General features: G+C 40.1%; 1 protein-coding gene across 7 annotated transcripts; it reads left to right on the top strand.

The window, feature by feature from the left end:
* Window positions 1-2,773: 2,773 nt before the first annotated feature.
* LOC130738007 (syntaxin-132-like) lies at window positions 2,774-18,060 on the top strand. Of its 7 annotated transcripts, none has more exons than XM_057589885.1 (11): window positions 2,774-2,931; window positions 3,093-3,191; window positions 3,355-3,411; window positions 3,926-3,974; window positions 4,998-5,086; window positions 5,176-5,249; window positions 13,810-13,852; window positions 13,926-13,986; window positions 14,094-14,119; window positions 14,198-14,275; window positions 14,467-18,060. In XM_057589885.1, exons 4-11 carry the CDS (start codon window positions 3,968-3,970, stop codon window positions 14,575-14,577), a joined length of 489 nt encoding a protein of 162 aa, XP_057445868.1. In that variant the 5' UTR covers window positions 2,774-2,931; window positions 3,093-3,191; window positions 3,355-3,411; window positions 3,926-3,967; the 3' UTR covers window positions 14,578-18,060. The 7 variants fall into 7 exon arrangements, with proteins under 7 accessions (XP_057445868.1, XP_057445869.1, XP_057445871.1 ...); XM_057589886.1 differs by having other exon boundaries at window positions 2,777-2,931; window positions 3,160-3,191; XM_057589888.1 differs by lacking the exon at window positions 2,774-2,931 and having other exon boundaries at window positions 2,938-3,191; window positions 14,467-14,547; window positions 17,629-18,060.
* The last annotated feature ends 9,177 nt before the right edge of the window (window positions 18,061-27,237 follow it).

Here is a 27,237-nt window from a genome sequence, read left to right as displayed (position 1 = left end):
TTCACATTTACTTGCAAGCGAGTTAATTACACGTTCTCTTTGTTAGGTCTCTAAAGTCAACCTAGAGTCTTCCAATATTCGACAAATAAATATAACAAATAAGCGATCACAGACACATCGGGAATTACAGCTAGATGAGCGACCCTTTTGAAACAGTTATTCGGATAGACAACATAAACACAAACTCATGCATTATAATTCATTGTAAACCCATCAAGCGAGAACTCATACGACTTGAGCATGGAAACGAAAGAAAGAATGGCCCGAAACCCCCAAAATTGGGTTCGGCCGAACCATGCAATGGTCCCTAGGGTTTTGCAAAAACTTTTCTTTCTTTCTTTTCATACCCACAAGCATTGTATAGTCCTCAAACATCAACATATCCATAAAAATTTCTAGAACTCAAATATTCATCACAGTCATGTTGAAACAAGTAATTTTGCACAGCAAAGTTTGCAATCATGCATGTAAAATTATCATGGCATCATAACCTTCACCAAATATAGTAATATAATCATAGCATAACCTAACATCATGTGGAAAAAGTCCAGCAACAACACATGTTCAAAGGCTTCAAGAAACCAATCAAGATAATACATAAAATCATGACAAAACATGGCAATATGACCTAGACATGCTACCCAAGTCCTAGGACCAGCCCTTACCTTGTTTTGGTGTGAAGAAAATGAGAAATGGGGTGTTGAAGAAGGGTTTTCAAGGCTGCTGTCCAAGTTCCCTTTCTTTCCTTCCTCCTCGCGGTCCCTCACTCTCTCGTCGCTCTCTCCCTAGCTCGCGCGCGCGGCGCTCGGTGCACGGCGTTTCCGACGGTGGTGGCGGCTGGGCTAGGCGGCGGCTCCCCCTTGCTCTCTCTCTCGATTTCTCTCTCTGTTCTCTCTCTCAGGTTTTCACGTGAAGATGTGGTGCAATTCTATTTTCTGATTTGTGAAGAAAATAGGGTTTTCCCTTCTTGACTAAAACCCCATGCAATCCAACATGTGGGCTAGGGTTTTGCTTTTCCCTTTATAAGCCCAAATCACATAAACCTTTGACCCACTAATTAAAACCCTAATAAGGTCTGAACATAATTAAAACCCAACTCTTTTTAATTAAAAACCCAACCAAATTCGGAATTAAAATAAAAACACATCAATTAGTTCGCTGGCACTTTACAGCCAGAACCTTGCTCGGTAAAATTCGAATATCTCGAGCTACAGAGGTCGGAATGACCTGATTCCACTTCGAGAATTTTCTACACTTAAAGGGCTACAACTCGCATGAAGGAACTTTTCCCAAATGAGATCGTTAAGACCCTCTAAAAATTCACACAAGGTTACAGTTGTAATCTGTCATTTTCTCAAACTTGGACAAAACCCTCACTTTATTCAATTTTTCACTTGCACAATACAACATGAGTTCAGGGCCTTACATTGAAAATCCAAAACCATTTCTTTCATAAGATCAAACATTCTTTTCTAAAACATTTTTCTTGAAGATCGTAAGAACACTTGAAGAACTTTCGAAGGAAAATATAATTTTCACATAGATTCAATCCTCCCAAGATCAAAGACTCTTTCACAAAAATTTGCTATGAATATGGAAGAGCATCATAAGAACACTTTGAAGAAAAACACCATTTTCACTTGATTACTCAATCAAATGATCATTCTTTTCTAGATGTGTCAAATCAGTTTATATTGCAACCATAGAGCATACTCAGAATGACCAACATCACCTTGATCAAGGAAGAAAACAAAGCAAGAAGAATAAAATGAAAAGCAAGAGAGGGAGAGAGCTCACGGCTAGCAAGGAGGAGCAAATGAGCTTGATGTGAAGAAATGTGAAGGAGGAGCTCTCTATTTATAGTGAGGGGTGAGAGCAAAGCATTAATTGTTCTTCTTTCGCCCCAAGTAGCAGCTCAAACCCATGAAATTTTCAGCCTATTCTAGGGTTTCTGGACTTTTCCAACCTTCCTTAATTCAGTCCTCAAAATTTGACTTATTTCCTAATTAAATCCATTTTAAAACTATCATTGATATCCTTAACTTTTCAAACGTTCAAAGCTGAATCCCAAGGGTTTTAAATTAGAGTTAAAAATATCTTTAAAGGTTTTGAAAGTTCAAATCCAAGTCCTCCCATTAAAGAAAGTCAAAGGAATCATAAAAACCTAGTTAAATAAGGAAATAATTGGGAAAAAGTCTCCTTACTTCTCCTCCAAGGCTCTTGGCCATCCAACTTCACCATCTTCAGCACATTTTCACCCAAAAATATTTAAAATAATAATTTAAATAAAAATCCAAAAGAATTAATGCATTAATTACACAATTTCCCTCTTTAAAGTATCAAAACTTCAAATTTGAATTTCAAAAACCTCTTCATCCTTTCTCCCTCCAAATACTCGACCAAGCCTTCATTAAGGCTCCAAAAATGTTTTCAAAAATATTTATTTAATAAATCACAGGTTTAAAATAATTCAATGCATTTTATTTAAATAAAACCTCATTTTATTTAAATAAAACCTTAAAAAATAAAACAAAGGAATATTCCATGCTATATTTGCTTTGGTTGACTGATCCATCGTTGAAACACGGTTTCAAATTTCTGTGTCTAAATTTGTATATTTTCTATTTGATTGATTTGTAAGTTAAGTTAAGGAAGTGTATGTTTATATATTCTTTAATAGGCGATGTGTTTATTGACTAGGAGTACTGTACTGTTTGTTACAAAACTGTTGATGGATCCTTCCCCTGTGTTATGTTTAAAAATAGTATTGAAAATGTCTTGTAGTGAGATCATGTCAAAGTTTTTAAAACAAATTATTTTTCCTGTTTGCATTCCTTCAAATGCAATGCAACACTGCTGCCTATAATAAATCATACTATCATAGTAGGTCCAACACTAACATAGACCCTGCCATGACATGATCTTTTAGAAGTAGGTTGCCCTTTTTATTTGTTCTGTTCTTCATGCTTTGAATTTTACATCTAACTAAGATTAGTGTGTGCCTTGTTATGTTTATTCTATTGTACTTTTTTCTTAAAGTTAGGTGGTCGAATAGTCGTAGCTTTTATTGATAGTTTACCTAGGATGTGCAGAACTGCAGATAGCAACAGCAAGATTAAGAGATGAGCCATTTATATTAATTTGATGATCCTTTTTCAGGAGACCTGGGCTTGGATAATTTCTTCAGAAAGGTAAACGTGTTGATATTTCTGTAAAAAATGCATTAATCAGCTTGTCTTTCATTATGTCTTCGTATTCCTTAATTTATTTTTCAGTTAGTGGATGGTTTTACATTCATATTCAATCATTTTTGCCTATCTTATTCAATGTTCCAATGGCTTTTTTTCGTAGTAGGTTCAAGAGCTGGATAAACAATATGTTAAGCTGGATAAGCTTTTGAGCAAGCTCCAGGTAACATACCTTTGACACACTTGACTACTAGTATTTATTTACTTTGAAACACTTCAACAAGAAAAGGTCTCGCCCAGTCCAAGACCTTTTCTAGGTCAATCAAAACTACCTCTTAGTCTTCTAATTTGTGAGACAATTCTTGAAGAAAAGTGAAAAGACATAAATTTTCAAGGGTGAGGGGCCAAAAGACAGAAAGATGACAGAACTGGGAAAACCATCTTTTGAAAGACAAAACTAGAATGACTAATGATGCTTGTCATTGCACTTTTTAATAATAGTTTGTCCTACCTCCATTGATTTAAGCCTTGCAAAATGTATCTCCATTTTACTCTGCTTCTGTACCAAAGACCCTTTTTTTCCTTCAGTTTTGGAATTTTGTATGCTTAGAGCCTCAAGTAAATATAACATTTTGGTCTAATTATGAAAAGCCATTGTGCTTCCTTGTTGGTTAACATTGTGGAAAGAAAACTCGTTAAATCTGTTATCACCATCTTTATGCCAAACTTGTATGCAGGATACCCATGAGGAGTCCAAATCAGTGACCAAGGCTCCTGCCATGAAAGGTTAGTGTAATCTTGTTTTTTATTTTACCAAACACTTTTGCATGTTTTGTTTTTCGTTTCCTTTTTCTAATGATCAACAGAAAATAATAAAAGAAAAACTTGATTTATTCACTCCTCCTGTTGTGAGTTGCTTTTTGTATTCTAGTTATAGTGAGTAATGCACCACTCCACTCCTTTAATACAATCTTGTACATGTTTTGGTACCTTTCTTTAATGATCAACACATATGATTAAAGTAAAATGAAAAATCATTGATTTATGCACTCCTCCTTCCATACAAGTTTGTTCTCCTGTTGTGACTTGCTCAGCCCTTAGAGGAATATTTGCTGTCCGTATTGTTAGTTTTTTGTATTATCATTACAAGTAAAAAATACACATAATAGAGAAATGAATAATTGTTTTCCTGTTAGTATTATTAATAGTTGATAATTATGATATAGATATGAATAGACCGGACTGGTTCTAGATGTTTGATACGTAACAGAAAACTCAATGGATTCAGGACTGTATCAAGCAGTGTTGTCAAATATCTGCCCTGGCCGATATTCCGGCATAATCTACCATAATCCGTCATCCGCCATCAGTATTTGTTAAATATGGCTTTTTCGGAGTTTTCGCCAAAATCGACCATCCGCCATTTACAACACTGGTATCAAGATGATATCAGGTCATGGCTTCTGAAAATGAAGGATGAATACAAAGAAGTGAAAGCAAAGTAATTGTCTAGGCAAGTTCAAGAATCTTAACTAATTCCAGCCTATCTTCAGAACGCCTTCCTCACCATATACCTGTTACTAGTAGTCACACACGCCCCATTGTCCTCGGTTTTGCCAACTCAGAAGTTTGGTAGTGGCGGAGCCCTTTTTTCATTTTCTCTCTCCTGGTCACAATTCCGTCCCGTGTGCCCTCTCCTTTACCTAATTACTTCTGTTATTTTACGGGTTCGATCAGTGTTCTGGGGCTGTAAATGAAGTTCATAGTCCTAAACTGATTAATTCTGCTTTATCCTAAAATTATCTGCAGATATTAAACAGAGAATGGGAAAAGATGTTGATGAAGTTAAGAAAACTGCTCATTTCATAAAGACCAAAGTTGAAGAACTCGACAAAGAGGTAAGTTCGCTTCTGAATGTCTTTCAGTGTTTTATTCAATACCTAGGTGTGAGCTCCCTTGCCCTCTCTTGCTCCATTTTGTGTCACAGAATTTGGCAAATAGGCAGAAGCCTGGCTGTGGAAAAGGATCAGCTGTTGACAGGTCAAGAACAGCAACAACCATGTCAGTAATGATCCAGCTTTTTATTTCCCATGATTATTTTGCTATACATTTGATAAGTCTTCCCCTTCATACAAACCTCCAATTGTCAAGGTTTATGAGAGGAAGAGGAATAAGAAAGCTGAATAGGACAGCTTCTGCTAGCTGTCAGTTACTAGTTAAACTGGCATAACTAACTTCAGTTAGTTATGACAGCTGTAGTTAGTTACTTACTAGTATAAATACACTTGTAATTGTTAGTTTATGGAGTTTTTGGGAAGTTAGGAATACTTTGGGTTCTGGTTAGTGGTAACCAGTTGTGGTCAGTGGTGACCAAGTTCCATTTCTTCTCTAGCTTCTTGCATACGTTTGGGATTTTCCCCAATTCTCTGTAATTCCTCTGTTTCTTCAATAAATCTATGAACTAACAATTTGATTCTAGGGTACCAGATTCGAATTTGGTACCAGTTTTATCAACATTCTTATTGGATTTAAGGTCTTCATTGCATCTTAGTTTAGAGCATACTATTTTCTCTGCTTTTATGTGTTTTAATGACTTCTTAAGGTTATTTTACTGCAATGCATAAATCTTGTCTTTTTGATACTCAAAGTCTTAAAATTTAATACCATATACTCTTGGATTTCTAAATTTTAGCCGCTTTTGTAGTTATTAACATTCTCTATTTCTCTTGTCCTTGGTTGGCATCACACATGATATTTAATCAACAATACAAATGCATTTTTAAAGTTTTTAGAATGCTTACAATTGTTAAGGAGAGTAAAGGAGGTTGCTGTACCTCAACCCAAATGCAGAATTTCAATGTAACTTCTTTAGACTATGCACCTAGACCTAGTCTGTAATAAGATATTTTCTGATAGGGATTGAAAACAGAGAAACAGGGAATTTTATTCAAATTGGTAGAACCATAACCCCTAATTGTCCAATTGAACAACTGAGAAGTTAGAGAGAGATGAATACAGAACAGTGAGCTTTCGATCCAGAACTGCCTAACTAACTTTCCCTCTGTTATTTACATCATTAGTACTAACCAGAGTTCAACCCAACTAACTCCAATAATCATCATTCCCTCCTACTGACTAACCAGACACTAACTCAACCTCCTATCTCTCCTAGTGTAGAACTTTGTCAAAGCAGGTCTAACTACTGAGGAGCTATCAATAACCCCCCCTCCCCCCCAGCTTCAAAATTGTCCTCCAGGTGTAAAGTAGGAAAAGCTCCAATGACAGTGATAATATCCTACCAGCTATTCTCACAGGATGGTAGCTGTGGCCACTGCACCAAAACCTCCTGCAGTCCATCTGCAGAAAGTTTGGCAGATAAAATCTACTTAGGTTGCACTTGTAAAACCAGCATAGGTGGCAAAGACTAGTCTGTTCACTGTTGCTGACCAGAAACTAATTTCTTCATTAAGGAGATGTGAAAAACAGGGTGCACCTAGCTGTGCTCAGGTAGAGCCAACTTATATGCCACCAACCCAATCCTCTCCAACACCTTAAAGGGGACATAAAAATGTGGACTTAATTTCTGATGCTGTCACTTAGCTAAAGATTGCAACTTGCAAGATTTTAGCTTCAGGAAAACCCAGTCTCCCTCCTTATGCCTGATTTCTCATCTTATCCTGAGCCTGCAATAGATTGATTCGAAGATCAGTTACAGAAAATCTCAGTTAGCTTGTTTACCTCCTTCACCTTTGAAGGAACAGTGGAACCCTTCAACAGCGCAGGAATACCCCTTCCATAAAGGGCCCAGAATAGGGTCATTTTTGAAGAGTGAAGACACATTATAATTGGTGTTAAACCAAAGTTCTGCCCAAGGAAGCAAGTTAGGCCACTTCTTTGGTTTGGACCCAGTCACACACCTCAAATAGGTTTCTAAGCAACGATTTGCCCATCCGATTAAGGATGGTAAGCAGTAGTGTAATTCAGTTTAGTACCAGATTTTCTAAACAACCCTTTTCAAAATCATACCCAATGAGCTTAATAGCCCATTTAAATTGATCCTCTCACAACACCCTTTGATCATTAAAATACTTCAAACTCCTTTGATTTGTTCTATTAATGAACCTGCTTCCAATAAGGCTGTGCCTCCTTTCCACTGACTTTTGGACAGCATGGATGACACTTCCCCCTGCACTCAGATTTCCCCTAATTACTCCCTTCCACTGACTTCCAGTTCTAACAGGTTGGAAAAACTAGATGTTTTATAAGAAATCCCAGCCCGTACACTTCCAAAACTGCTAGCCTTTTCCACTGCTCGGTTTTTATCCTCCACCATTAAAGCTTTTTTAATCATGGAGATTAAATACAGTAGTTCATATTACTGAAGGTTCATATAACTGAACCTCAGAGGCTATCTCCTCTCTTCATCTATACCTTGTATGATGCTAACATACCTCTCAAAATTCTCCAAATATTTGTCCACCGATCCTTCCTGTTTGATGCTCAATAGCAGGGAAAAAGGACTTTTAGAAGCAGAGGGATGAAATCAATCAAGAATTACCAACTTGAATTCGTTCCGCCGTGCATTAGGATTGTGAGACTCCAAAGCCATTATAACCGCCTCTGTTCGTGATAGAGACTCGAACACAAAAGGGGAAATGGGCTTAGGAAAGCCCAAGGTGTGGAAAGTTTATGAAAGAAAGAAAGGGAAAGGTGCTGAGGTGTCTCAGGCAAAATGGAGAGGAGGGAGTTAGTTAGTAAGTTAGTATATAGAGTAGTGAGGTGTGGGGTGAGAGGGCATTGAGGAGTATCAAATTCGGTTATAGGAGAGAGAAAGAGGAATCTTTCTAGGAAGAGAGCCATTAGAGCTTCTCTGGGTTGTTAGAGCTTTCTCTAACAATACACCATCTATCTTTTTCTATTCCTGTATTACTCCTTACCTTCATCAATATAATTCTCATTTCAGTATTAATCTTCTCTGTTCTTCACTTGCACAATTTACATACCTATCAATTGGTCCGACCTACCGGATCAATACACCCCCAGAAAACCAGTGTAGTAGATGCCACCCAAGATGGTTGATCGTATGGAAGCTCTGGAGACACAGATGGGCACCGTGACTGACACGTTGCAGGAACTCGCGCTCCAGCTGCCGCAGCAGAGCATGGTTCTGAAGGAGTTGAGCAATCAGATGGGAAAGAAAGTGGTCCACGAAGGGGAAACCTCGACGGGTGACTCCAGTTCCGGCGAATCGCGTCTCGCCGGGAAGAAGGTCAAGCTGCCCGTGTTTGAGGGAGACGATCCTGTAGCTTGGATCACGAGAGCGGAGATCTATTTCGATGTGCAAGGCACCCCCGATGAGCTTCGCGTGAAGCTCGCACGCTTGAGTATGGAAGGATCTACCATCCATTGGTTCAATCTGTTGAGGGAAACAGAGGATGAGCTTTCCTGGGAAAAGCTCAAACGAGCGTTGATTGCACGCTATGGAGGACGACGATTGGAGAATCCTTTCGAGGAGTTATCGACGCTAAGGCAACGCGGCAGCGTGGAGGAGTTCGTGGAAGCCTTTGAGTTGCTCTCCTCACAGGTAGGACGATTGCCGGAGGATCAGTATCTGGGGTATTTCATGAGTGGGTTGAAACCACCGATTCGACGGCGGGTGCGTACCTTGAAGCCCAGCACTCGCATGGAGATGATGCGAATTGCGAAAGATGTTGAAGACGAGCTTAAGGAAGAAGACGAAGAAGAGGGAAAGCGGGTGATAAGAAAAGGCGGGTACGAACGCTCGGGTCAAGGCGATTGGGCCGGGTCAGCCTCAAATAGGAGTGGGCTGTTCAATAGAGATGTAACCCGTTTTACCAAGGCCAGCGGGTCAAACCAAACCCGATCCCGGAGTTCTGTTGGATCCCACGCACACTCATCTTCATCGCTGGGCTCAACGGCGAGAAAGGGTGACAACGACCACCGTGCAGGCTCGACGGAGCGTTGGAAAGGGGTCAGGAGTTTCCAGGTTGACGAAATCGCAGAGCGAAGGGCCAAGGGACTCTGTTTTAAATGTGGGGGCAAATACCACCCCACTTTGCACAAGTGCCCGGAGCGCGCGATGAGAGTTCTCATCCTGGGAGAGGGAGAGACCATGAATGAGGAGGGGGAAATCGTGATGCTGGAACAGGAAGTAGAGGAGGTCGAAGAAGAAGAAGCTGTAGAATGCAAAGCTATGGGAGTTCTGGGTTGTTTGGGGGATCACCAGACAATGAAGTTAGCTGGCCAAGTGGGCAATGTGGAACTTCTCATCCTTGTTGACAGTGGCGCGAGCCACAACTTCATTGACCCAAAGATCACATCTGCTCTGGGACTTACCATCACCCCGATCACCACAAGGAGCATTAAACTTGGAGATGGCCATAAGGTGATAACCAGGGGAGTTTGTAAGGGAATCAAAGCCAAAGTGGGGAACATTGAGATTACCATTGATGCACTGGTGCTGGACTTAGGAGGGCTGGATCTGGTCTTGGGAGTGTCCTGGCTCAGTACACTTGGGAAAGTCATCATGGATTGGAAGCACTTGACTATGCAGTTTGTGCAAGGGGAACATGTGGTGAAATTGCAGGGAATGAAGGGTAGAAGCAGCTATCAGAGCAACCTGCACTTTTTTTTGAGTGACACTCAAGGCAGAAACCTTGGGGAAGGATGGTGGCCTCAATTCCAAGCTACAGAAGCAACCAAGGAACACCATGACATACCTCAGGAACTGAGAGTTGTGCTTACAGAATTCCCAGCAGTATTCACAAAGAAAATGCAATTGCCCCCTGTCAGGTCCAAAGTACACCAGATTGTTCTTAATCCTGAGCATGGGCCAATTAATGTCAGACCCTATAGGTATCCTCATCACCAAAAGGAGGAAATTGAGAGGCAGGTGGCTGAGCTCTTGGAGGCAGGGATCATAAGACCTAGCATGAGTGCCTTCTCCAGTCCTGTCATCTTGGTAAAAAAGAAGGATAAGAGTTGGAGAATGTGTGTAGACTACAGGGCTCTGAACAAGGCTACAATCCCAGATAAGTATCCAATTCCAATTGTGGATGAATTACTTGATGAGTTGAATGGGGCAGTAATGTTCTCTAAAATTGATCTTAAATCGGGATACCACCAGATTAGAGTTCTTGAGGCAGATATCCCTAAAACTGCTTTCAGGACTCACAATGGACATTATGAGTACCTTGTCATGCCCTTTGGGCTGATGAATGCTCCTGCCACTTTTCAAGCCATCATGAATGACATTTTTAGGCCATATCTGAGGAAGTTTGTGTTGGTTTTCTTTGATGATATCTTAATTTACAGTAGGAGTTTGTTGGAACATCAAAACCACTTAAAGCTAGTCTTGACAGTGTTATCATCTAATTGTTTTGTAGCCAATCAAGAAAAATGCAAGTTTGGTTGTGCCCAAATAGATTATTTGGGTCACATTATATCTGGGAAAGGAGTGGCAGTTGACCCCGAGAAAATTAAGTGCATTGTGGAGTGGCCAGAGCCCAAGAATGTTAAGGGAGTAAGGGGATTTTTAGGGTTAACAGGCTACTACAGGAAATTTGTCAAGAATTATGGGAAGATGGCCAAACCCCTCACAGAACTGACAAAAAAAGACAATTTCACATGGGGTGAAGAGACCAAGCAAGCTTTCCACAAGTTGAAGACCGTAATGACAAGTTCCCCTGTGCTAGCTCTCCCTGATTTTGAAAAACCTTTTGAGGTTGAATGTGATGCAGCTGGGAGAGGCATTGGTGCCGTTTTGATGCAACAAAGGCAACCAATTGCTTATTATAGCAAGGCTCTATCTCCTGGGAATTTATCCAAGTCAGTTTATGAGAAAGAATTGATGGCATTGGTTCTTTGCATCCAACATTGGAGGCACTACTTGTTGGGCAAGGCTTTCATTGTCTACACAGATCACAAGAGCCTCAAACATTTCTTGCAACAAAAAATTACTTCCCCTGATCAACAATGCTGGTTGGCAAAGCTCCTTGGATATCAGTTTGAAGTGAGGTACAAACCAGGTCAGGAAAATAAGGCAGCAGATGCACTTTCTAGATGCTATGATGAGAGTGATCTCATGAGCCTGGTATCTTTTCCTCTGTGGGAAGATAGAAAGAAGCTCTTGGAGGAGATAGCCTCTGATGCTTACATCCAGAACCTGACACAGGAAGTGCAACAAAATCCCCAAGCCAAACCTGGGTTCTCAGTCCAGCAAGGGGTGCTGTTATACCAAGGCAGGCTTGTGCTCTCTCCTACATCACCTTCAATTCCATGGCTTCTGCAGGAATACCACAGCACACCTACTGGGGGTCATTCAGGGTTTCTACGAACCTACAGAAGGCTGGCTGAAACTCTATATTGGGTGGGAATGCAGAGAACAGTGAGTGATTTTGTAAGGGGTTGTGACACTTGTCAGAGGCAGAAGTATAGTGCAATTTCTCCAGGGGGTCTGCTCCAACCACTTCCTGTTCCAAATGCTATCTGGGAGGATATATCCTTTGACTTTATCACAGGGTTACCTAAATCTAAAGGCTTTGAGGCAATCTTGGTTGTAGTGGATAGGCTATCCAAGTACAGCCATTTCATCTTGCTTAAACACCCCTACACTGCTAAGTCCATTGCTGAGGTCTTTGTCAGGGAAATAGTAAGGCTCCATGGGATTCCAAACACTGTTATCAGTGATAGAGACCCAATTTTTGTGAGTCACTTCTGGTCTGAGCTATTCAAATTACAGGGTACCAAGTTGAAAATGAGCTCCTCCTACCACCCTGAGACTGATGGCCAGACAGAGGTCATAAACAGGTGCTTAGAGAGTTATTTGAGATGCTTTGCCTCTGAGCATCCGAGGACTTGGTCTTATTGGGTTCCTTGGGCTGAGTTTTGGTATAATTCTACCTTTCATTGCTCCATTGGCCAAACTCCTTTTGAGGTGGTTTATGGCAGAAAAGCACCTCCCATCATCAGGTTTCTAGCTAATGAGACCAAGGTAGCAGCTGTTGCTCTAGAATTAAGTGAGAGAGATGAGGCTTTGAAGCAACTGAGGGCACATTTACAGCGAGCACAGGAGCAGATGGTCAGTTATGCTAATAAGAAGAGAAGGGATTTGAGCTTTGACATAGGAGAATGGGTCTTCCTCAAGCTCAGGCCCCACAGGCAGCATTCTGTTGTCAAGAGAATTAATCAAAAACTAGCAGCAAGATTCTATGGCCCTTTTCAAATTGAAGACAAAATTGGAGCAGTTGCTTACAAGCTCAAACTGCCAGCAGAATCAAGAATCCACCCTGTCCTCCATGTGTCTCTTTTAAAAAAGGCTATAGGCAATTACCAAGTCCAAGGGGAGCTGCCTACTGATTTAGATATTGGGGAAACTCCTGACTTTTATCCTGAGGAGATTCTGGGCACCAGAAGTATCAGGCAAGGTGACAGAGAGGTTCACCAAAGTTTGATTAAGTGGACCAACAGATCAGTGGATGATGTCACTTGGGAGGATAATGAGGTCTTAGTTGGTCAATTTCCAGACTTCTGCCTTGAGGACAAGGCTGTTTCTAAGGGGGAGGGAATTGATAGAGACTCGAACACAAAAGGGGAAATGGGCTTAGGAAAGCCCAAGGTGTGGAAAGTTTATGAAAGAAAGAAAGGGAAAGGTGCTGAGGTGTCTCAGGCAAAATGGAGAGGAGGGAGTTAGTTAGTAAGTTAGTATATAGAGTAGTGAGGTGTGGGGTGAGAGGGCATTGAGGAGTATCAAATTCGGTTATAGGAGAGAGAAAGAGGAATCTTTCTAGGAAGAGAGCCATTAGAGCTTCTCTGGGTTGTTAGAGCTTTCTCTAACAATACACCATCTATCTTTTTCTATTCCTGTATTACTCCTTACCTTCATCAATATAATTCTCATTTCAGTATTAATCTTCTCTGTTCTTCACTTGCACAATTTACATACCTATCAGTTCGCTTCTCATCCGCCGCTTTTTGCAGTCGGAATCCCACTCCATCAGCTGGCTCCACCCATGAACATCCTTGTCGCCCTTGTCCAGCGGCAATTCCAATTTCCTCCATTTTCCCGGTGAATCAAAGTCACCAACTCCCTCTTCCAATTTCTTCCATTTTCCCGGTGAATCAAAGTCACCAAGCTCTGATGCCAATTGATAGGATTGGAAACAGAGAAACAGGGAATTTTATTGAAATTGGCAGAACCCCAACCCCCAATTATCCTATTGAACAACTGAGAAGTCACTCAAGTCAGAGAGAGATGAATACAGAACAATGAGCTTTTTACAGGCTCACATCTCCAACAGAATCCAGAACTGCCTAATTAACTTTCCCTCTTTATTTGTAGTTACTTACATCAGTAAACAGAGTTCAACCCAACTAACTCCAGTAATCATTATTCCCTCCTACTTACCAACCATACACTAACTCAACCTCCTAACTCTCCTAGAGTAGACCTTAGTCACAGCAGGTCTAGCTACTGAGGAGCCATCACTTTCATCCTAGTCATTCTATTTCATTAATGATTTAAATTATTATTATGATGAGCTTAACTTTTTATTGGACTAATCTCATCTGTTCCTGGTTTTATGTATAATATATTCTGCAGTTCCTTAAAAAAGAAACTGAAGGACAAGATGGCTGAATTTCAGGTAGGTTTGTGTCATGTTGTTTGTTAAAAAATCTCTTGTTTCTCAACTTAATCTTTTTTCCATATCTTTGCAGAACCTGAGAGAAGCCATTCATGAAGAATATCGCGAGGTTGTTGAGAGACGTGTCTTTACAGGTTTGAGTTGTCTCCTGATTATTAGTTCTTTCTTAATTTGATAGAGTTTGTGGCCATTGATTCTCATTGAATTTTTTTTTTGTATTCCTTGTTTTCATGATTCTCAGTAACGGGCACAAGAGCTGATGAGGAGGTACTTTCTTTTAACTGAATTTTAATTATCGAAGGAAACTTGTCCGTTAGAAACTTCTCATCATTTAACAATTGACAGACAATTGACAGATTAATTGAAACCGGAGATAGTGAACAAATTTTCGAGAATGCAATTCAGGAACAGGGACGAGGCCAGGTACAACCTTTTTTTTATGCATATCATCCACTCATCTACACCATCCATAATAATATATTTTTCAATTTCAGTTTCCGTAATTTTAGTGCATGCGGGTGAGGAACATTATTGCTGTTTCTTGGACTATAAGCAAATAACATGAATATTAAGAAATATACCTGGTCAATACAACACTTGAGTTGTCTTTGTAGATAATGGACACGCTGGCAGAAATTCAAGAGCGACATGAAGCTGTTAGAGATGTTGAGAGGAAGCTTCTTGATTTACAACAGGTATTTCGTTTGGGTAAACAACTTAATTAAACACTTATTGTCATAATGGCTTATTGAATAAGTGCTTACTCACCAGCCAGTTTCAGAAGATTCTTGAAAGAAGCTCAAAATAGGTTAGGTAGCCAAACATAACACATAAGCGCTTATTTATAACCTATTATAAGTAACTAATGAAAATAAGTTCAAAACAGCTTATAGACAAGCTATGAAGCATGGACACCTTGCACATATGGAGTGTCCCAATGTCGGACACCGACATTCGAAAGACACTAACACGACACGTGTCAGTATTTTTGATAGAACCAGTAATTTCTGAACTGAAATATATATGTATTAAATGGAAATATATGAGCTAGAGCTCTTACAATGGATGAAAAAAACACCAGAGTCAGTGACTCCTACCAGAGATATTCTCTCCTATAACAATACTACCAATATCCAGAATGATCCTCCTGGCCTACTCTGCATAGAGATAGTAGAGCTTTTATTGAGAGCTGTGATAGATGTAAGCGAACTGGCAACATATCAAGGAGAAATGAGATGCCCTTGAAAAATATTTTGGAAATTTAGTTATTTGATGTTTGGGGCATCGATTTCATGGGACCCTTCCCACCTTTCTTTGGTTGTTAGTATATTTTAATGGCTGTTTACCATGTTTCTAAGTGGGTTGAAGCCGCTGCACTCTCAACAAATGACTCTAAAGTTGTGGTTGCTTTTCTAAAAAGAACATTTTCACTAGGTTTAGTGTTCCTAGGGCGATTATAAGTGATGGGGGTACTCACTTTTGTAATAGAGCTTTCGAGTCTCTCTTGGAAAAGTATGGTGTTAAGCACAAAGTGTCTACCCCCTATCACCCTCAAACTAGTGGGCAAGTTGAGATACCTAATTGGGAGTTGAAACGTATTCTGGAAAAGGTGGTAGATTCTTCCAGAAAGGATTGGTCAAGGAAACTTGACGATGCTTTATGGACCTACCGAACCGCTTTTAAAACTCCAATTGGTACCTCTCCTTTCCACTTGGTTTTTTGGGAAAGTGTGTCACCTACCTGTGGAATTGGAACACAAGGCCTATTAGGCTATTAGGAAGTTGAACTTTGATTGGAAAGTTGCTAGCGAGAAGAGACTCTTGCAGTTGAATGAGCTCGATGAGTTTCGACTCCGAGCATATGAGAGTGCTAGCATCTACAAGGAAAAGACAAAGAAGTGGCATTATAGAAAGATTTTGAATAGGGAATTTGTCTCAAGGCAATTCATGCTGCTCTTCAATTCTAGATTGAGACTTTTCCCTGAGAAACTTAAGTCTAGGTGGTCTGGACCTTTTGTGGTCAAAAGGGTGTTTCCCAATGGTGTTGTTGAGATTGAAAACCCTGAGACAAAGAACACTTTTACTATGAATGGTTAGAGGTTGAAGGTGTATCAAGGAGGTGAGGTTTTGAAGGTGGAAACCATGTTTTTCAAACCTTCAGCTTGACAAGGAGGATAGTCTACCTAAGATTTGGTTTGCTTGGGAGACAACCCAAGTTTTGGTTTGCATGTTGGTTTGTTGCATTTTGCAGGGAGAGATTGAGTCCTAAAGGAAGAGGTGGACTCGAGACCTTCGTTGTGTTTGATAAATGAGATTGATTCTCCCTTCTAAGCATAGTCCATACATTTTTTTTGGCATAATTTTTTCCTTGGTAGGGATAATTTATCTTTTTGATCATGCATTGTTGTAGATAGAGTCTTTTTATGTCCTGGTCATTATTTCCCTATACTTAAATGACATGTCCCGAGTTTTTCTCTCCCACATGATGCTTCTTTTTGAAAATGTTAGTGGATACTTTGTGTTGTTTTGGGGGAGTGATTGTATGTTTAGGAAAGAGAGGGGGAGACTTCGGTCTTCTAAATGTTGTCTTGAGGATAGAGTTGATGTGAGTCCACAAGGGTCCATCTTTGACCCTTCACTATATAATTTCCCTGGAGGATCCTGACTCACTTGCACTTCTTGGTTCCGCGTTGAATTCATTCTTTGCATGCTTTAAGATACTTGCATTCTTGAGACTTGTAGGTTTTCTTGTACCTCAGACTTTGTATTTACTTGTCCCTAGTTACCCCTTTTGAGCCTTATGGAGAATTATTTGTTACCTTTGTTATGTGGGCTGGTTGTTTGGTTGAAAAAAGGGAGAGTTGTGGTCCTTAATTCTCAAAGGAACTAGCTTGTGAATTTGTAATTGTCTCTCACCCCAAGTGTCATGAAAAAGTGAATGAAAATCAAAAGATAAAAAGAAAGAAAAAGTCGAAAGAAAAAGGAACTCCATGGCAAAGGTGGAGTTCCAAAAAGAAAAGAATTGTGTTGAAATAAGATGAGGGTTGAGAGGCTTGGGTGCTAAGTATCAATAGCTTGGAAGCTCTAGAGTCCCAATTAGGACCACACTCAGGTTTTGCAGCCTTAGTCTTCTTTAGGGACCACCTACCTTGTGCTTTACCTAGCCAACATTACCCTTTTGAAGTCTCATTGAATAATGCATGGTCAACTTTAGTTGCTCATGAGTGAATGATTCCCATAATCTATGAATTTGCTTGTGTGCTCAGTGCACTAAATGATTGTCTCATGCTAGGATGTTAGCCCTAAATGCTTCTCATAGTGGACTCTAAATCTTCTTTGTTGAAAGTTGCATGAAGTTGATTGTTGAATCTTCCTCTTGGAACTAACTGCGCTCACTTGGTCTCCCGGTTTTGTGAAAGTGTATCCCTTCTTTGGCATGTGTGTTGGGAGCAATTCTTTATGCTTGAGGGCAAGCTAATCTTAGTGACGCTCGAGGGCGAGCTGTCGTTGAGTATAGTGGTGTGATGAACCTCGTTTAGTAGTGCTTTTAGGTTCACTTTGTAGTGAGTTTTTGAGTCTTTTCTCTTTGTCTCATGTAGTGTTTCATGTATTCTCATGCATTTTTAGCTTTATTTGAGTTTTTGTTTAGCTTTGGTAACTATGTCTTGCATTTTTATAAAGTTTAGGTCTTGCATGTGTTTTCCAGTGAATTGTGAGGACTATTATGCTTTTAACCATTTGAATTTCTTGATATTTTTCCTTTTCTTGGTCCTTAAGTGTTTCAGCTGATAACTCATGAAGAGGGAAGGCAAAAAAGCATGAAGAATTGATGGAAACATTCAAAGGGGGGTTACAAGAAGATGGAAAGCCATTTCAGCGAGCATCTGGCGCTCCAGCGCCCATGTCTGGCACTCCAGCGCCAGCGTTCCAAATGCAGGGTTGCTAGCTTCTGCCTAGGGAGCGCTCAGGCGCCCCAGGGCAGCGCTTGAGCGCCCCTGTTCGCCCATTTCGCCCATTTCGCCTATAAATAAGGCTTTGGGGCTTGTGAGAAGCTTCAACCTTGTAATTTCTCAGGTTTCTTTACATTTTATTGTATGGATTTACTAGCCATGAGTGGCTAGTTCACTTTTTGCTTTGGGTTTTAGTGATTCTATGAAACTCTAGTTATAATTCCTATGCCTTTTCTCTTGATTTTACCTTGAATTTCAATTCCATTTGCATGCTTAGCTTAAATGTACATCTTGCTATAGACTAGACTATAATCATATCGGAAGATTGTTGTAGTTTTGGGACATGAACTGAGATTGACCCTTCTATGCTTGCTATTAGGAATAGAGGAAGAGTGGGGTTTTGTTGGCCTGAACATAAAGAACTTAGAGTCTCAAATGCATGATTAGGTACACAAGGAATTGGGCTTAACTTTCAGTTTGAGGGAATTGCTTGTATGAGGCATCAACAAGTAGTTAACTAGGCTAGAACAACAAGTTATGAATGAAGGTCTCATTTTCATAGGATAGGTTGGCTAGAGTGAATTAGATGATCGATAACCCAAGGCATCTTTATCAATTGATATTTTCATCACCTTAACAATTACTTTCTTGACAACTTGTCACAACAACCGAACCAAACAATTGAACCTTTTATTGCTTTCGCAACTACAAACTCTGCGCTTAAACCCACTATTCTCACAATTCCTGTGGATTCGATATTAAAACCCGGAGATATTTGAATAATTAAGATATGAAGAGGAAAAGTTGGTTAAATCCTCGAGTTATATAGTAAATGGTTGAGGAGAATAATAGGAGAATGTTTTTGCGAGATGATATGTTAATCGCTTTAATGAAAAGATCTGTGTGCGTGCTATTGTGAAAGCGCCTCGATGAGTATCCTAGTAGAGACTAAGGACTCTAAGGAGAGGAATAAGTGTTCTTTATGAGCACTTTTCTATTTTTAACAAAGATGTGTATAATTGGTTTTAAAATTGATTTGCTAAGTCAAAAGCTTTTGAAGCTTTAAATATTGTTGTTGATCTTGGCATTGTGTTAGCGTGTCTAGATTTCTGAAGTTAATCCTAATGGTTCATAGTCATTAAGGATATTGAGTTTAACCGCGTTGATAATTTAGTCATTTTCCTGAAGTCGTAGCTTTAGACTTTAAGTTAGTATGTTAACTCGACTAGTGATTTTGTTAAGTATTATTGTGAAAGGTTTTGAGACTTCAAGCAAGTCTTTGGGGTGTTACGGAATAAGTGTTTCAATCGTATCTCTTGAGTTGAGATGTTTCAGGATTTAGTATAATACTTGATCTTAGGAGGTTGAGGTTTGAATCCTTGAAAATTCGAGGACTCGGAAACAATTAAGTGGTTAATCGGGGACTGGAGCCTGTTCCATAGAGACTGAGGACTCATTTATAGATTCGAGCTTTTGTAGAACCAAAATAGAGTTTCAAGAAGGGGCTTTGTGACAAGGTGATATAGAAGATGGATTAAACTACTTATAAGTCTTTGGATATATACATGATCATTAGATTTGGAGTTCTAACTATGGTTTATGGATTCTAAGATAAGAGTTAGTGAATGTGATCTACGAGGCGTAAGATTTGTGGTACTAGGACGATGTAGTTGCACTACTTGATTTAAGGTGCATGACGCTCGAGATGTGCCATGTAAGTTTCACTTGTGTTTGAGGATAGACTTGTAAGAATGGAACATGAGATTGAATGTTTGATTTGAGGTGTATTTACGGTTAGATATGGAAAGGAATGAGTTCCAAGATGTGTAAGACATTAAGACTTGAAATAAGTTGTGATATGATTTGTTACTAAGTGGAAGGTTGATTTGATGGTTTGAATGAGGGTAGTTCGGAAAGGAAATTACGTTGATGGATTATTAGATTCTAAGACTTCAATTTGCTTAAGAGTTGTTGGTCGATGAATTTTGAGTGTGAGATTGTTGGAAGAAAAAACTTGTGACGAGATTAGAATGATATTAGCATGAGGTTTATGGTTGTGAGTATTATGGTTGAGCTGTTAGTGTGAGAGCATGATGATACCTGTGAGGTCATACATGTAGGCGCTTTAGTTAGGTTTTGGATCAGGGTGCCTAGAGCACTAGCTTGAGCATGATATCTAGGTCTATTTGATGACAATTGATAGATATTTAAGTGTTGATTTTGTCTTGTATGTCACCTTTGAGGTGCATCTGTTGTGACATCTTCCAGGGTTGGGATGCGTTCTGACGCTACTTGCGGGTTGGAAGAAAATGTAAGGGAATGGTATTCCCGTGCTTTCTCTGACACCAAGTTTCGAGAGCGAAACTTTCTTTTTTGGGGGAAGTATTATAAGACATAGATTGATTAATCTCTCAATTAGCTAGTTATTTATCAGGTTAAGAGCGATAATCGCTATTAAATTTAAGTTGATGTGTTTATTATGCCTTGTATACTTATACAATTCTATTGGGATTATTATTTTCTTACTTGAAAGAAAAAAAAATTAAAAAGAAAATTACAAGTTAAAAGATTAAAAAGAAAAAGAAAAGAAAAGTACAAAGTTGAAGAAAGAAAAAACGTCATGAGATTAACGTATGTATTTAACTTAGCACTGATGTATATATATATTGTAAATGCATTTTCAAAAAAAAAAATGTATATATGTAAATGAAAATATTTTGTTAACACTTATATACTTGATCACTTAAACTTGTTCAAAGTTATCTTAAATTATATCATAGAGTTCGTCCTAATTTTTAGGATAATAATTCATATTCCTAATATTTTTTCTATTGCTCTATGAGTTAAATTCTAGACTACTTAGATCAATTCATACCCACTTTTGTTTCATGCATCATCAAACCATGACAATGCAATATTCTCTTCTTGCATTGACACGTCCAAACTATACTTTCCATCACCAGCTTTGTAATATATGACTTGGCAAATTGCATGTCTTCCACCACATGGTTCATGGCACCTCATGCTTATATTTTACACCTTCTCCATTCTTCAAGTTCAACGTGTCACATGCTGGTTGTCTTCCTTCACTCTTATGCTATTGGATGGAGGCTATTAATACGCAGCAACATGAATGGTAGGAAGAAAAAACAGGGAAGCAATTGATTCTCACACAAAAAAATTACAATAGCAATAGTTTTTGAGTGAGTTAGTTTTTGATGAAAATTCTTGAGTTTTTGTCTTGAGTGTGAGAAAAACTATTGAGTTTTGGGAGCGGAAGTTAGGATTTTGAAGCTTAGAAAATTTGAAACCGATTCATTTTCTAAGGATACGAAGTATGAGAATGCGTTCGTGTCGGAGCTAAAGAATAGAAGGACAACCAACCAGTACGAGGAGCAAGGATGTGATCGGATCGGAGTTTCAACTTAGGAAGGAAAACACCTAAGGTAACTCGGTAACTCCGTATAGAAGTGTCCTATAGTCTGCATGCTTTATTCGCACTGCTTGCGTTTGAGATGACGGTGTTTATTTTGATTGGTGTTTGATTGAGATATTGGTATGCATGCAATGTTGAATGTTTGTTGAGGCTTAGGCCATTGTTCGTTTCTTAATGTTGAATTGATTAGTTAATGTGCATAATTGAATTCATCTATGCTCGTTGAAAATATGAATAACATGTGGTTACTTTGAATGAATTATTGGTTTGGGAATTATTTTTGACTGACTTGGCATATAGGGAAAGTGGAAATGAGGTGGGTATGGTCCCGCAAAAATTGTCTCATCTTTCGAGGCGTTATAAAGTGGCGATGTGGTGGATATTGTCCCACGTGATGGTCCCATCTTTCGAGATGTCCTAAAGTGGCAATGTGGTGGTGATTGTCCCACGTGATTGTCCCGTCTTTTATGGGCGTTATTAAGTAACATTTAGGAGTTTTCGTTCTCCGTCTGTCCCGTCTTTCATGGGCGTTATTAAGTGACAGTTCAGGGGAGTTCGTTCCTCGCTCCGACCTGTCTTGCGAGACATTATTGATCGATCCATTTTGGTAGCAGCATATAGCCGCATTTAAGGCACTAACATCTGCTGTTATGTTGTTCGATGATTCGTCAATTAACCTGATATAAGTTGTTAGTTCATTTACCATGTTTTGAATTTGAATAACATGCTTTTCTCTTTTATGTGAAGTATTTGCATGGAGTTAACCCTTTCTGTTTGCTACTTGTTGTTTGAGCGCTTAACGCTATTAGGCGATGGAGCTTAACCATTGTACGATTCGGAGATGAGAACTTGAAGATTAGTGGAAGACTCGAAGAGTAGAGTCGGGTGTAAGGCTAGATCCTTGGAATGGAGAGCTTACCATTTCTGTTTAAAGCTCGCATAAATATTTTAGGAATTTAGATTTGAGGTTTCGAGTAGGTTCAGGTGCATTGCTTTCCTGTGGTTTCTCGATGCGGAGATCGTAGGGAGTATGCAGCTTAACTTTCTTTTTGTAGACTATGTATAAGCCTTCTTCACCATCTGAAAACTCTGTTTTTAAAACCTTGCTTTCACCATTGTCTAAGCATGTGTACTTAATTTGAACCTTGCTTATGATACTATAAATAACTATTACTGTATGTCGGGAACGGTTTGTTTAATTCAGGTTATGTTATGTTTCCAAACCTATGGTTGAAGTGTTTTATCCAACAAGTCGCAGGTGTCTTTGCTTAACGATGAAGTGTTTAGTTATTTTCAAAAAACATTACCCTTGTATTTTAGGATTCTAAAATAGTCCTTAGACTCGTCAGGTTACTAATGTGATTCCTCCATTAAGAGATTGGGGCGTAACATTATCTGTGATACCCTATCTGTTTTAAACATTGCCCCGACTCACTTGATTCCTAACAGTCGGGGCTTTCACTGTTGCTTCGAAATCATCTGTAATATTTGGGAACTACACCTTCCTATACATTGTCCTTTACTTCCTAGAACAACGCCGCCCGCTTCATCCCCTTCAGGAGCAATTTTCATGGCTCCTTCTACTGTAGATGGTTTAAGGTCTTTGACAATCCTAATTTCGCTAAATTGACCACATATGCTGACTCTACATACAAGTTTCCCTTGTCTTTACCTTTTGCAGTAACAGTGGAAGACACCAACTTGTCCTTGGGCGAGACGACGGCGTTTTGTAAGTGTCACCGTGCTCTCGAAAAGGAGCAAAGGTTGCCTGTGAAGGTTGAAGGCGGGTCGAAACAGAAAGGGAAGGTGGAGGAAAAACTAATAACGGAAGCCCCACCCGTTGCTGCCACTATTTAGACTGATAAAGGGAAAAGGAAGCGGAGCAATTCGGGAGATCCTAACACTCAACCCTTTATGAAGTTTTTTGGAGGTGAACCTGAATTCCAACCCATCCTTCCATCTTGTTTTTGCTCCCACCTCTGTTCCTAGAGCGCAATCTTCCATCTCTGCCAAAGATAAGTGGCGGAAACTGGTAGTAGACTTTGAGGATTTAACTTTGTAATTTGTTGCATCCCCTTGGGACACTCACTTGGATTCCCGCCGCTTTATGTCTGAAAACTTGTCTCTATTTCTACTGACACCAGTCGTTCGCCGCCTTTGTATGGCCGAGACCTGTGAAGCAATGGCTACCAATCTTTGAAAAGGGAAACTCTCGCCACCTCTTTGTCTAAAGTTTACGGTGGACATGACGTTGGACGGGAAAGGTTGGAGGCAGACGTATCAAGGCTGAAGTTGCTTCTTGAGAAGTCCCAAAATGACTTGGAGGCTGGAGTGAGGGCAAAAGTGATTGTTGAAGAAAAAAAAACAAGAAAACTGAAGATGAGTTGTCTGGGCGGGTGAAGGAGTTTTCCACCGAGAAGAAGCGGTTTGTGATGAGTTGGTGGCTTTACGCGCCTTGTTCAAAGCCAAGTTGAACGATAAGGAGAATGAACTTGCAAGGGCGATTGTCAGTCACCAAGGTCAAATGAACCTGCTCTAAAATCTTCTCGCCCAAGCCAACGCAACCATTAACACGTTGAAAGAGCAAGAAATCGCCAAGTATGAAGAAATTTTCGATCACGCCAAGAGTCAGGTCCTATTTCTAGATCCTGAATTTGATACCAAGGTAATGGGAGCATATAAGAAGATCGTCAACAACAAGATTTTTGGCTCGGATTCAGAGTCTGATGAATTTTCTAATGAAGAGGGTATCAAATCACCTGAAAATCCTCCCGCCCTGGAAGTCTTGCCGGAAAGTGCTGATGGACCTGATGGAGTATCAAGGTAATGGTGATGCACCGAGTTCTAGTGTTTGTCAAGTTCGGGAAGATGGAGATGGATTGATACCGCCACCTCTGGAACAAGAGTTCACTGCCGCCGAGGGTCATGAGGAAACCGTCATTTAGCTTTCCATTTGAATTTTAATTCCGGTTCTGTAACGTGACAATATGCCTGGTTGTTACTAGCTTTGAATACGAACCTTAGAGACTGCTCTATAGTTCACTCTCCAGGTCCTTCCAATGTCACACCTGCCCCACTCCCATTTTCGTTAGAAGAATCGTCCACGAACAACGTCCACTGAGTACCCACCTTCTCGCCGAGTTCTAGTGTCAATTCCACAACAAAATCCGCAAGGGACTGTGCCCCTACTCTCCCACGCTTGTCATACTGCAAACCATATTCTGACAGCTCTACCGACCACGCCATCAACCTTCTTGACAAATCTGGTTTCTGCAGAACCTGTCTCAAGGGCAAATCAGTTCTTACTTTTACCTGGAAGCTTTGAAAGTAAGGTCTCAAACGCCTGGCTGTTATGAGCACCGCCAACGCCGCCTTATCTATCTTTTGATATTTAATCTCCGCCCCTTGCAACGTGTGGCTTACAAAGTATACGATTTTCTGCTCGCCGTCCAATTCTTGTAAGATCACTGAGCTAATCGCATTGTTCCCGATTGAAAAGTACAGGTGGAGGGGGTGCTCTTGTATTGGCTTTGATAGGATGGGGGGAACAGACAAGAGTTCCTTCAATCGGCTAAAAGCCTCCTCACACTCTCGGGTCCACTCAAATGTTGTGTTTTTCTTAAGGCATTTGAAGAATGGAGCGGACTTGTCGCCTGAGTGAGGAATGAACCTTGAAAGGGCTGCTATCCGCCCCGTCAGGCACTGGACCTCTTTCGCATTCTCTAGACTTCTCATATGTTGTATCGCCTTGCATTTGTCTGGATTTATTTCAATTCCCTGTACGTAATTATAAAGCCCAGAAATTTTCCCCCTGGATTCCAAAGGAGCACTTCTCCGGGTTGAGCCTCATATTGTGCATACGAATCTCTCCAAAGGCTTCAGATAAATCTTCATGATGGTTCACCCCTAACACTGACTTGACGATCATATCATCCACATAGACTTTCATATTCTTCCCGACTTGGTTAGCGAAGACTCGATCCATTAACCTCTGGTAAGTCGCCCCTGCATTCTTCAACCCAAACGACATAGTTTGATAGCAATAATTCACCCTGGCGGTCATGAACACAGTCTTGTCTTCTTCAGACGGGTGCATTCGGATTTGATGATAGCCGGAGTAAGCAACCATCAAACTCAACAATTCATTGCTCGATGCCCCAAACACCAACTTGTCGATACTTGGTAACATGTATGAATCCTTTGGACATGCCTTGTTTAAGTCTGTGTAATCTACACACATTCGCCACTTGTCGTGGGCCTTCTTTACCAACCCACATTGCCAGCCACGTGAGGGGTACTTGATCTCACAAATAAACTCAGCGGCCAGCAGCTTGTTCACCTCCTGTTGCACAACCTTCTCCTTTTCGTCGCCCATCCGTCTACGCAGCTGGGAGACTGGTTTAGTTCCGGGATTCAACGTGAACTTAAGACAAATGAAGTTTGGGTCTATCATTGGCATGTCCTTATGACTCCAAGAGAAAAGATCGAAATTATCCCCCAACAATTTTTTCAACCGCGTTTCTTGCTCTTCGGTGAGCCTTGTCCCAATTTTGAGGACCCTCTCGCCAAACTTTAGCTCTCTGGTTTCTTCAATCGGCGTCGGTCTGTTCAGTCACCCCTCACACCTCGGATCGAGATTCTCCTCGAAAACTTCGATTTCGTGGCACCTATGAATCTTTGAAGCACTCTTCTTCCCATACTGGTCTAAAGCATTGCTGTAACATTCCCTGACCCATTTTTGGTCCACTCTAATCCTTACGACCCCACCATTGGACAACATGTATTTGATCGCCAAATGAGCCGTCTAGATTACAGCGCACATTCTATTCAAGGTGTTCCGTCCAATGATCATGTTGTAAGACCACATATGTAAGACCTGGATTTACAGAGCAAGTTTAATTTCCGACACACGTGTAGAATCAGTGTAAGCGTGACAGGAGTTTGATGTTTGAGAAAGAGTAATGAAGAAGAAAGTTTAGGAATTGCTTGAGGAAGGTTTCATAGTTGTTTTAGGAGTCAGTGCGAGTCGTCTGCACACCTGCCTTATGGTGAGAGTGTCCAGAATAGGCTAATTTCGCTCTTAAAGCAACGTTTAAGTGAGATTTCAAATCCTTGGAAAAATAAAAAGTTCTCTTTATTTTTCCTTCGACCAGTGTTTCATTTCGGAACCCTGGACTGTACGCACAATAGTATTCACTTCTCGGAAGTCCGACGACGCTAATTTCTTTGCTTCAAAACCCTAAATTCAATCACTGAATGAAGATTTTTTCTATTCGGAGCTTTTAACGAAGTTTTCATCCGCGGTGCCAGATTTGTTTTGATGTTTCCAATCTTTCTTCAGAAGGAAGTTTTGTCGTCTGACCTTCACAGCAAAAAGTAGTTTTTCGGGACAAATTAACTTACACCGCTTTTGGGGTTTTAGGGATCGTTTTTCCCTAATTATAGAGATTTGTTTTGAGTTCTGGAATTCTGTCGCCAGAATCTCTCTTAGAATTCATCGATGAACGTGCTGCAAAAATCGGAATCGCGAAATTTTTATTTTCCCGCGATTTCACCTTCCTATAAATAGTTGAAAAATTCAAAATATCTTCACAAAACCCACCAAGAGGCCGCGAGTTGAGGAGAGAAAGGAGGAGAGGAGATTTTCGCCGAAACTTGACCGATCTTCGAGCTGTTTGTCCCTACTTCAAGGTATCGAGGTAACTAGCTTGATTCTTACCTCTGATCATTGTTTCTATTGCGTTTCTATATCTCTTTCTGTGCTCAAAGTTTCGAGCTTTTCGTAAAACTATCCGTTTTTCTTGATTTTTCGCTTGGGATATCTTCTGTGATTGCCCAAGAGCCTAGAACACTCGCCGTTGTTCGCCGATTTTGAACGAGTTGTCAAGGATCTGAAAAACTTATTCAAAACCCTTTTTGCGCACATTTCGAAACTTTAATGTCGAAAAGTCGCAATCCGACTTCGAGCCTTTAGGATTAGTTGCTACAAATGTCGTTAGG

The sequence above is a fragment of the Lotus japonicus genome, chromosome 2 (genome assembly GCF_012489685.1).
Source record: "Lotus japonicus ecotype B-129 chromosome 2, LjGifu_v1.2".
Taxonomy (NCBI): domain Eukaryota; kingdom Viridiplantae; phylum Streptophyta; class Magnoliopsida; order Fabales; family Fabaceae; genus Lotus; species Lotus japonicus.
This window is presented reverse-complemented; position numbering and strand designations above follow the sequence as displayed.

Excerpts from the sequence above, each read along its gene's own strand:
- LOC130738007 (XM_057589885.1), top strand. Across the intron at positions 13,987-14,093 it reads TGAGAGACGTGTCTTTACAG|TAACGGGCACAAGAGCTGAT; the intron begins GTTTGAGTTGTC and ends CATGATTCTCAG. Across the intron at positions 14,276-14,466 it reads AGGAACAGGGACGAGGCCAG|ATAATGGACACGCTGGCAGA; the intron begins GTACAACCTTTT and ends TTGTCTTTGTAG.